Below are 11,907 nucleotides of genomic sequence, written 5' to 3' on the forward strand. Positions count from 1 at the left end.
TTTCCTCCATCTTCTCCTTCGTTAGCTCCACTAAAATAGTCTTTCACAAGATGCTTCTCTGACCTTTCACCAATCCTGCCACATCCCCAGCCCCTCCAAATCCAAACAATTCCTTTCAAAATACCTTGAAAAATCTGGTCTTAAGCTTTGCAGGCTGCCTACAGTGGAGAAAAATAATAAGACAATTACAAGGACAACATCAATAACAAATGCTAAATTTGGTGTCTTTGCTGTCTTTCACAGCTCAACCAAATCCGCAGTTTCCTTCCAGCTTTCAACAGCTGCCAGGACTATGCACTGTAGGTGGGACCTTCTGAGTTCTGACCTGCCTCACTTGGAAGCCATCCAGAATTGCCACTACCCATCTGTGTTTCATGCACATCTCATTTTGGATTCCTGACAAAACTCCTCCACGTTCTGCTAACGTGACCAAGTGCACACCATATTGCTTGGCTGGAGCTCTCCCTCCAGCTGGAATATGCCAAAACAGACCTGCCATCTCTTCTCACAGATGTCCTTCATCATAAGGCTCCTGGAAGGAAAGGCAGCAGGATGCCACAAGCTGCATCTTTCTTCTTTTTTAACTGTCTTGTGATATTAATTCTGAATCCGACTCTCACTAAGCACAGAACCTCTCAAGCTACGCATACAGGGAACGGAATCTGACCTCTAGTGGGACAGTGAGACACCAGCCATTTCATCCTGCCATCCCTTAGGAGGGCTTTCCAAACATCTGTCCTTCATCACCCTGCCTACGAAATAGTACAACTTGCACGTCAGCAAGGTTCGAGCATGCTGCCTGCCTTCCAGCAGCTAGGCCAAGTCAGACAGTTTTCCAGTTAAAGAAAAGGTTTACTAAGGATCCTACGAAACCACATCAGAGAACTTTTTGTTAAATAAAGTTTTACTAACATGGTAGTCACTCCAAACTGGAGCATGCCAAAATTGAGGTTGTATTATTCTAACTCGTATGTCCTGTAACGCTAATCAAGACCTAATTACTCACAGTAGAACAACATCTATGGACAGATTAATTCTTTCAGCTGCAGCTGTGCTGAGGAAAGATCTTACCTCCTAAGGCTATTAGCCCCTGCTTCTGCCATGGAGCCTCTTAGGTGAGGGTACCGAAATTCCACTGTTACCACACAGCTACTGTGTTGGTAATCTGCAGCCTATCCTGCAAGTCCTTCATTTTCCTCAGGGTGGGGCAATGCTGAGAATCAGGACTGAGCACTGAGTGAAGCTGTTGGAGAACACCTGTATTTTGTTGTTCTACAAGCTGGGCAGTGAATAGTGAGAGATGTGAACAGCTGGAAAAGAAAAAAATATAACCTTGTGGTTACAATGAGGAGCCACAAGCAAAGCCCCATCTTTGTCTAAAGATGTTTTAGGGTGCTCCACTCTCAGTACCTGCCTGCAACAGTTGCATGCAGTATTTCTAGAAGGACAGCTGTCCTATCTGCTGAAAAGCACATGACTAGAAGGGACTGTAGAAGTTACCAATGCATCCAATACATCTTCTGTGTCTGTCCACAGATGGAAATGCCTCTTACTGTAGTTTACTCATAACTGCAACAGGATTTCCATCCTTGGTATAGGAGTTCAGGTTTTATCTAACTTTATAGCACCAGTGCTGCTAGAGACAAGAACAATAGCTCCTCAAAGCAGTAATCCTGCCCCACAAGCAAAGACTGGGCCCTGACTCGGTTCCATTTCAGTATTTCACTGGCCAGATGGATTTACTTATCTGAGTGGGCTAGGTACAGGATAAGAGGCTACAACACACCTCACAGAGCCATGTCAGACTGATAGCATTGTAATAGACAACACAGAGGAGGAAAAAAATAGCGTTAGATGCAAAACCAAACATTCCTGGGCTGCCAGGGGTGCATTTTAAAGACACACAAGAAACAGCTGTAATGCATACAGCAGTGAGGCAGCAGTGGCTTGCACACAGGGAGGCACAGGACTTTCCTGGTTGTCTAAGTACTAATCTATGCAAAAGCTTCTGTAAGGCCACCAGATACCCTCTTACTAGCTACCCATATATTCTTTTCAAACTGCCAGCTTGGAGCTTCTCTGCCAGATTCTGGCTTCTCTGTGCTTGCTCCGGGCTGCTTGCCATCCAGCAGGCGTGGAGAAAGACCATCATTCTTCTGCCCTTTTTTATTCTCTTTAAAGAAGAAAAACCTCTTCACAACACTACTGAGTTTGCTCTCTCATCATTGCATGCACCTGTTGAAAGCAGACACTAACAATAGTTTCGGTTTGCCAAGTCAGCTGAATGCCAGGAGTTTTCATGCTTTTCACCTGTTGCAGCAGTGATGGAAATGCAGCTTGGTTTCCATTACAGGAATTACCAAAAACAGCGCTCTCAGTTCCTCTTGCAGGGAGCAGCTCCTGAACTTGTGTTCAGCTGTCTCCTGCATCAAGGGCAAGTTGCATTTCAGTTTGAATCAAGTCTCCTTCCATTTTACTCTCACAGGTGCTACACACAGCTCAGCAGGCATGCTCTGAGGCTTACTTCATTGACTGGGGTGGCTGATGTGGAGTTATGTGAGCGAGCCCCCAAAGGGAAGTTTAAAAGAGGAAGGAAATAGGCTTTTTCTATGAAGTTTCCCTATCAGGTTCTGTAAGAAGAGAGCAAGCTCTGCTACAGGGTAAATCAAGCCTGTGCTATCCACGCTCGGTTTGCAGAGGCATTACCTGGACGCTTACTGTTTCAGGGGGGTGGCACTGATCCACGCTGATGCTACATATGGAGGCACCCGGCAGTTTCCTTTGTCACACGTCCCTTCCTCCCACCACGCCACCCTTCGTGCTCGGCAGACATGCCAGATCTACAAATCTGAGCCTTCACCTCACGAATCACAAGGTTTTCCTGACTAATCATGGATCTCACAGGCTAACCACATATTCACAAAGAGGGCAATGATAAAAGTAAAGCATATCACACAGGAGACTCATAGTCTCAGAATTAAAACTAGAGCTAGTAATCCCGTGCTTCTTCCCTAACAACAGGGAGCCACCTAGGCTCACTTTTATGGAGCAGGGTAAGCTGTGAACTCTGCGTAAGTCTGTAAAACTTCAAACTCAACATGAATTGAACACAGCACCTCTCAACCCTGGAGAGGCTTTCCTTCTGAACACGTTTGTTATTCACGCAACCAGTCGGATTGAGGCTAGCAACTTTACATCATTAACAGCTGACGTCTGAATCACATTTTACAAACCAACAGCAGCAGAATTTAATGGGAAGCTGCTTCACTTCATACAATTCACATTGTGAGGTACGACTTTTTCCATTATGAAACTATAAAAATATATTCCCAGAGTCTGAATCAAGTTCAATAATTTAAACTGACAATAAAAATAGGATCAGGTGTTGTCTAGGAAGACCTGTCCCAGTACTGCAAGCTTGGAGTTAAAAGACTGACTGGGGCAACTCAAGAGGGAGTGTGAGCTCTTCTTAGAGGTTCTTTTCTCTCCACCTGAAGAGGCATCTGTGGCATCTTTTGTACTTTCCCCTTCACCATGTTCAGACGCTCGCTTTAAAGTAAATTTCTTGTTTTTCTTAAGCGAGTAAAATTCCCGCATCAAGTCTTCCACCTCCCACTGCTCTTCTTTCCGCTTCCTACAGCAATGCAGTGCAGCAGGGTCGATGGGATGAGCTTCGGTGTTGAAGATGTACCCTCCAGCATTCAAGACGCATTCCCCATATGGTGTGATCACCACATCAAAGACCGAGCCATCATTGTGAATGAAGTTGTCTGGGTCAAACAGTAGATACAAATATTTCACTGTTTCAGCCAAAAAGAAGGATTCCATACGATTATCCAGTCTGTGATCTCTCAAGTCTTTGATCTACAGGAAAAGAGAACCAGTGGGTTAGTTATATCAAATTCAAGAAATTATGAACTTTGGGGAAAGAGTAAAATCAGCTTGCAATTTACTTAAGTCAAACAACACAGTGTGGTATCAATTCACTCCACATTTCAAGTGATTGTATGCAAGTACATCAACAAATTTTCCTGTGTTTTGAATTAGCATAATTTTCAGTACCTAGTCACTAGACTAAGTCAGGAGAAGGCTTTACCTACTTCCCAAATCACAAGGCGTTCCCAATATTTATAAGGAAGTGGTTTTTTTTTTTTTTTGGTAAAAGAGCTTGATAGCATGTTTGAAATCTTTAATAAAAGATTTTAAAGAAATCCCTTACTGCAGATCTCTTGCCCTTGATCAGATTTTCAAGGTATAATGGGAAAGCAGAATCACACAACTGGCAGGCAGAGAATCCCTGCATTTCTACAGGGCACATGAGCCTTCCTGCCAATCCGGGACACCTCGTATCTACCAAGATACAGGAGAGTAGAAAAGATTCTGATGCTTTCTCATGTTTTGGGGCTCTGGTGTGACAGTCAAGTGTAGATTTTGGCCCACTTTTCAGGCTGTAGAAGTTACTCCCAGAAACATGACCAGTAATTACCCAAACAGCTTCAGAGGAAAACAAGATTTCTTTGAAAAAAAGAAGCCACACTGCAGCTGAAGTGATCATTTAACTCAATGGCAAACCATCATTCATGAGAAGCCTTTCTACCTAAAAGCTGATACTTAGCAGCCACACTTACAGTTGCAAATCCACAGTCCACCTTGCTAATTTTCTCTATCGACTCCACTGCATCTCTTCCCAGTTCTAAGAGCGTGGGATCTCGTGTAGCACGGTACAGGTACATTGCACTCTCAATTAGCTCTGAAAAAAACAAAAACCAAAAACAGTTTCAAGCATATATATTATCAACCATGCATATGGTGAAGAAAAGATGCTCCTTGAATTCATTTAACAATACTATTTTAATAAAGTCAGGTAGGTAGCCTGGTTTGCCTTGCTTTTCCTCTGGTTCAAAGAACACAAGCTTTTACTGAGGATGTGCTACAAGGAAAATCACTCTAACAATGTTTCATCAACTCAGGTAAGACTGAATAATGCTCCCTCCCACATTCAAGAAGGGGAAGAGGAGCAACAGAGAAACTCGGAGCAACTGAGAGAATTCAGTTGTTAAAATTGGCAAACAAAGATACTTTTAGAAAGGATAACAAATATAAAACTCAAACTCCCAAATATAATCTTTAAACAGTGCTGTAAGCTTCTGAAACAGGAGTATCTAAAACACCATGAAAACAAGCAATATGGAAATACTCTATGTAGGTGACACATACGCTGTGTTTTCTTTATGATTTCTTTTGGATGCTGTTAACACTAGTGAGTATTTTTGCTGGAAGTGTCTAATGTGCATTTCATCTTAACACTCAAGGAGAGAAACAAAATCAATTTACGCACATTACAAAGCTTTACTGGCCTAATAATCAGGTGTGAAATTTTTGCCAGAAAAAAAAAGCACAACAGGAAAAGGATAACTTCATTGCAGTATCACAGACAACATTAATCCAATTACATACTGAACTCTACTAGTGTAACTGGAATTAGTTTATTTCAGGAACTCAGAAGAACTAGAGTGGTCTACTCACACTCACTTTCACTTCCTAAATCTAAAGGATACAGTCACAGTAACATTTCACATGACTTTAAAAACGTCCCAGTACCAGAAAATCTAACATAAACTTGCCAAATCCTACATTGTGAACACAACTCATTAACAAGACCCCTTTATATAGTAACACTTGCTTCCTTTAATAGGTAACTGTGCCTTTGTGAACGATAGAAACCAAAATATTCCGCTTTGACCACGGAAATCATTGGTAAAACACACGCAGGAACTAAGCCAAAGCAAAACTGGGGAGGAGCTTTTGGAGGGCAGTTATCGTTAATGTCTGACCTCACCATCAGAGCAAAAGCAGAACTCTACGTTCCTTTTTATTTCGTTTCTGCTTACCTGGCCTGAGTGGATATCCTTCTCTCTTGTCCACTGTATAGCCCTGGGGAATGTTGTAGAACTCAGGCAGCCCACCGAACTGCTTCCAAACAGTGTAATAGTTGAGGAAGGTCCGCATGGCATTATCTACATCCCCTATTAGGCTCTGGAAGAGGAGCAACATCAGGGTGAAGAAGAAACAACATAAGAATTTATTCAATAACACTGCCATAGTCAAAGCAAGGGGTGGTGAAATGGGTTGTTCAGGAAGTCTGAATGGTACGATTAGTATTTAGGCATGATACCTTAATAGCAGCTAGTACCAAAGAGGAGTTACATGCTGCTTTTCTGTTGGATCACATTCTGTACACCTGAGATAACATGAAGTTGCCTTGATTTTTAGTTTACGGAAAGCTGGGTTTCTTCAGTCTAAGTTTCTTAGTCAGTCACAACATCCACTCTGCTTCAGTGGGGATAACCAAGTCCCAGACCAAACACAAGCGCCGATGGGAAAGCAAACCTCTAAGCATATTTTGGTGGAAAGCATTCACAAAAAGAAAGTATGTACGTTGTGGTGGTAAAAGAGCTCCATTTTATTTTTCCTTTAGGTTCCCATCTGGATAATGAGACCACTATCAGTAGAGCTTGCTACAACTGAACTGCTCTCTTGTCATGTTATGACGACTTTTTTTTTTTTTTTTTTAAATAGACCATAGATGGAGTCAACATTTACTCTTTTACACACTCAAGAAAACCACAGATTTCATCAGAGATTAGAACAAACTTTTAAACTAGCACAGTATTCATAATTTTTATTTTAAAGGTTGACCTAAGACAGACAAACAAAATCACTATATGCCTCCTGGTATGACAGCTCCTACCTGTAGGCCCGGCCAGTAAGCCTCCAGGGACTGAAAAACAGGCATGGACACCGTTCCTTTGTACATCTGAACCCAGAGGTACCAGTCATCAAACTTCGTGTAATTTTTGATAGCTTTGTTATATTCTATTAGAAGGAAAAAAAAAAAGCATAGATGGGTAGGTAATCCAAAAAAAAATCTTTTAAGGATGAGAGAAGTCCCTGTTTCACTTGAGCCATGTCAAATGAATGTCTCACACTTTCTTCCTTCTCAGGATGTGCGCTGTGATAATTCTGTTACCAAAGATCATTCCAAACCCTTAAAACAAAGACTTTGGGAACAGTCCTTAATGGAACCTATTCAAGTTTTCTTGTTCTCCCACTGTCCCACACAGTGGGAGAAGAAAAACTTTTACAGGTGCAGTCAAGGAGGCATTACTGGGACCCCTCACACAGGAAAAACTCTGCTCACCTAGGAACATGGACATCAGCTCCTTGTCCTGCAGGAGAATGGCTCCTTTAACAAGGTATTCAAAGTAGGAGTCCACTCCTGCCCCAATACCAGCATCTTGGGCCACCCATTTGGCAGTTACCACATCGATGTGGTTGCCAACCTGGAAAAAGTGCAGAGAGAAGGAAAGAGGGAGTTAAAGTTAAAATAAAGCTTGTCATCTAAATGATAATTAAAAAAAAATTCCCACACCACCACCACACAAGAAGCCCCTGACCTTTTTCAGGGGAACAGACTCAGAATAACCATATCAATGAGCATTTTCTTTAGTACAAGACATCTTTATCAGTACCACAGAAGTACAAACCGTAGAAAATAGTCACTCCGGGATTTTACGCTTCCGGTGTAAACACTGCACTGGCCAAAACAAAATGCCATTATGCTACTGTAAAAATCCACTCTTTCAACATGATGCATCTGGTACCCATTCCCACGTTACAAAAGCATAGAGAAGAACGAAGAGGTACAGATAAAGAAAAGGATGCCAAGGTTGTCAGAGGCATGAGACAGCTGCCATGTTAATATTTAGATAGATCCTTCACACCTGGGACTCTTCAGCCTGGAAAGAGGCCCAGCTGCTGAAGAATTCACCACACAATTGCTACTTGCCTTGCATAGATGGAAAAAGCCTCACAAAACAACAAATTTATTTTCTTTCCAGTAAAAAAAAAAAAAAAAAAAATCAGGGCCAAAAAATAAACAGATCCCAAAGCAATCAGAAGGAAACACTTCTTTATATAGCGCATGAATACATCTGTTCACCTCACATATGCAACGCCCTAGCTCACATTAAGTTCTAAAAGCAGGTAGGTGCATCAACTGATGGAAGACTGATTGAAAGACAGTGAACACAGAGTTGACACTTCCAGCTCTGGATATCCCTCAAACACCAAAGCTGCACAGAGAACACACAACTTTCAGCCCAGCTATTAGAACTAGACAAACAAACACAGTGCTGTCCCCTCTCTTTGTACTTTTTACACTTGGAACTGCATCCCTCAAAACTCTACAAAAAGTAGCCTGTAAGTTCAGAGTCTGTTTCCTCACTCACCAGTCCAATATCAGAGCGATTTTTCCACAGTGCCTTCAGAGCCTTCCTGGCAACATCCTCAAACACCGGGTCACCAGTAAGGTGGCTTAAAGTGGCAAATTCCACTATAAACGTACCAATCCCAGCAGTGCAGGTAACTGGGGTCTCCCCAGGGTTTACTCCGTGCAGCAAGTTCACTGTTCCATATGGCATCCCCGTGGGAGTCTGAAAAGCTGAAACAAAGTTTTCGGTTCACATGAGAGCATCCACTGCTACACCTGACAAGCTGTCAGGTCCCTGTGCCTCGCATTCCCCCGCACCTACAGTGGTAACAAATGGAGCAGTTGCAGCAACTGCAAATGAGAAGTCCAGCGTGATCCTGCAGGGGACAGAGGAGGGGGTATCTCAAACTACACACGCAGTCCTGGGAAGCTACTGATATCTTCCATCTCTTCCCCCCTGCCCAGCGCAGGTGACTGCAGCCCTACTTTTTTTCCAGCACAAGCAGAGTAGTCAGACAACCGCACAGGCTGGTCAACAGCATATAAACACTGAGCTCATGATTACTCAGGGGTAGCCCAGGGCTCACAACAGACATGGAAATGGTGTCATGCTATCAGAGCACACATCCTAGCAGCAGCCCACAGAGGGGCAGTCTTGTCTTTACAAGCTGTTGTTTCAAAGCCTTTATTTATTATGTATATAAAATATATTTCCCCCCAATGAGCAATTAACAAATTGATGTGTTAAGCACATACAACACTTGGCACACACGCGGACAACTGGTGTTATGTGCTTACACGATGCTCTCCCACATGCTGAACTTTCTTTGAGCTCAGGGAACATGGGACTGTTGCGTGAGCTTACGCATCAGGCAGTGCCATCTTCCTCAGACGCACCAGTTACCTCAGGAGCTACAACACAGCAGCGCAAAACAGACAAGTTCTCACCTGGCAGGAGTTTGCGAGCTGCTTCCTCTGCCATCCGCAGGAGAGGTCCAGAGCACGGCCATCCCACTTCCACTTCAATGCCAGCCTTCTTCGACAGCAGATGAGCAGAGAGGAGACCACCCACCACTGGAAGACAAGCAAGAAGCCCATTGAAGAACACTTTGGGAGGGGAACAAAATCCAAAACCAGATTTATTTTATTGTGATGCAGGGACAATATTCATGGAGAAGAAAAGTGAGATGGCTTATTTTTAATGGCATAATTCAATATGCCACAGAAGAAGAGTCATTTGTTTCTTCCTGTCTGTTTGCAGTAGATACCCAGATATATTACTTCTATTAGAATATGCACATCAGACCCTATTTGCCCTCCTACACCTGCACTGTTCTGCAGACAACCAAAACAAGATAAAAGTATACTGACTGTGAACCTCTAAGAGAGAAACTGTGTTTCACTTCTTCCAGACAGCTTAATACCATGTTTCTGTAATGTAATACAGCATACCTTCCTAATTCCTTACGGGAAAATGCCTAGGTCAGAGTCAAGAATTTTAGTGTGATTGACAGAGGCAGGGAGTTTTTAATTCTTTTTACAGCCTTGCTTGCTGTTGCATAACGAGCAGGAAGAGAGAAATTACAGCTGCAAAAACGGTTTCAGTAGTAGCTGAAAGGAGAAACAAAAAAGCGTAACTGACAGTTGTGTTCGCTGTCTGTGTTTCAGAGTTGCACGGTGCAAAAGCAGTGAGGTGTCAATAGGGTACAAGATTCCTCCGCGGTGCAGGCAAAGGTCTTTGTGATTTTCAAGGAGAAAAAAAAAAAACAAAAAACTTTCATTTGACAGAGCTAAAGCAATAAATTAATAATCTCTGACTCAAAACAGCATGCAAAGAAAATAAAGTATTAAATTTGTACCATTTCAGCAGAAAAATACATCTGTTTCAAAGCTTAAAGCTTGGCACCAGAACATTGAAAGCGCCACATCTGCATCCGTTTATATTGAGGCAGGAAGCAGAAAGGTGCAGGACAAAGACAAAAAGGAAGTGACACTTGTTTAGTGTTTTTCTGTGCATTTACATGCCGTATTACACTGCATTACAAACTCCCTCAGACCGCTACCTTGCGTTACCCCTGCCTACAATCCCAAGAGTTGTACAGACAGGTAAAGCAGCACAACCACAACGGACAACCACACCTCACCTCGAATGTTAGTTTCGAAGACGGACGCATTGACATCGATGTCAAAATCCACCCCTTCCTGCAGCACGGCGACGACCCTCTGGAACTCAGAAACGTTTCCCAGAATCTGCAGTGGGGCCACAAGAGAACAAGGCTCAGCATCCAAAGCAAGGAAAACAACGGTGGAATTTAACGCTAGGGGCTAAGGTTAGATTCGTTTCAGGGTTTTGTGCAAGAGTTATCATCACTTGACGCCGCACGAGCAGCTTCCCCCATCCCGAAGCGCCGCAGGCCCTCACACCGGAGCAAGGAGGTGTCGGGGCAGCGAGTCCCGGCCTCCTGCCCGCCGGGGCCGGCTCCTACTCACCAGCAGCGTGTCCAGGGCATCGATCAGCGTGAGGGAGAAGCTGTGCGGGGAGAGGGCCGAGCTGAGGCGAGGCCCAGCGGCGCCCCCCCCGGCCCAGCCCGGCGGCCCCTACCTGCCCCAGGTGTCCTGCCCGTCGCAGGTCAGCGGTCGCAGCTCGTCGTAGGGGAAGGCGCTCTCCAGGTAGTGCTCGTAGGCGTGGTAGAACATGGCGCGCACCCGCTCCCTGCGGCGCGGCACAGCACGGCTCAGCACGGCTCGGCACGGCTCGGCACGGCTCGGCCTGCTCGCACCCCCCTACCCCTACCCCTACCCCTACCCCGCCCCTAGCTCGCCGCCCGCCCCGCGCTCACCGGTACGAAGCCACGTCCAGCCCCCGGGCGGCCGCACCGGGTCCCGCCGGCGGCCCCGGGAGCCGCAGGGCGCAGAGGCACAGCAGGGAGCCGAGGCCCCGCAGCAGCGACATGGCCGCGCCGGGCACGGCCGGGCCGAGCCGGGCTGGGCTGGGCTGGCAGCGCCTGCGCCGGCAGCGCCTCAGCGGGCTCCGCCCGGCCGCGGCTCAGCACCGCCGCCCCGGGGCCGGCGGCCGCGTGGTCCGAGGGGAGAGCTCAGTGTACATAAATATCTGGGGGGAAGGGCGTCGAGAGGATGGAGCCGGTGTGCTTTCAGTTGTGCCCAGCGACAGGACGAGAGGCAACGGGCACAAGCTGAAGCACAGGAGGTTCCGGCTCAATATGAGGGGGCACTTCTCTTCTGGGATAGTGACAGAGCACTGGGACAGGCTGCCCAGAGAGGCTGTGCAGTCTCCTTCTCTGGAGATATTCACACCCCGCCTGGATGCCATCCTGCGCAGTGTGCTCTAGGTGGTCCTGCCTGGCAGGGGGATGGACTAGATGATCTTCAGAGGTCCCTTCCCACCTCGGCCATTCTGGGATTCTGTGATTACCATTGGGACAGGTCATGGCTGCCCTGAGGGGAGGTGCTGCTGGTCGCTCTTTCTGCCTGGAAAAGAGGCTGGGAACGGTGCAAAAATCCTACAGAGCAGCTGTTAGTGGTCTGTCAGTCCTCCTCCTGGCAAACTGCCCCCAGACTCTTCCGCCTCTTGCTTAAAACCCTGTTTTCTGTGAGTTGTGTAGGGCATCAGATGC

General features: G+C 45.6%; 1 protein-coding gene across 1 annotated transcript; it reads right to left on the bottom strand.

The window, feature by feature from the left end:
- Positions 1–3,223: 3,223 nt before the first annotated feature.
- On the bottom strand, positions 3,224–11,277 carry LOC121079079 (ER degradation-enhancing alpha-mannosidase-like protein 2). Its single transcript, XM_040575940.1, has 11 exons — positions 11,113–11,277; positions 10,875–10,985; positions 10,763–10,802; positions 10,417–10,522; positions 9,221–9,346; positions 8,292–8,503; positions 7,202–7,343; positions 6,752–6,876; positions 5,892–6,036; positions 4,629–4,750; positions 3,224–3,864 (listed from the first exon to the last, which is right to left on the bottom strand). The coding sequence occupies exons 1-11, from the start codon at positions 11,223–11,225 to the stop codon at positions 3,379–3,381; spliced, it is 1,728 nt and encodes a 575-aa protein (XP_040431874.1). The 5' UTR covers positions 11,226–11,277; the 3' UTR covers positions 3,224–3,378.
- Between the last annotated feature and the right edge of the window lie 630 nt (positions 11,278–11,907).

The sequence above is a fragment of the Cygnus olor genome, chromosome 16, assembly GCF_009769625.2.
Source record: "Cygnus olor isolate bCygOlo1 chromosome 16, bCygOlo1.pri.v2, whole genome shotgun sequence".
NCBI classification, from domain to species: Eukaryota; Metazoa; Chordata; class Aves; order Anseriformes; family Anatidae; genus Cygnus; species Cygnus olor.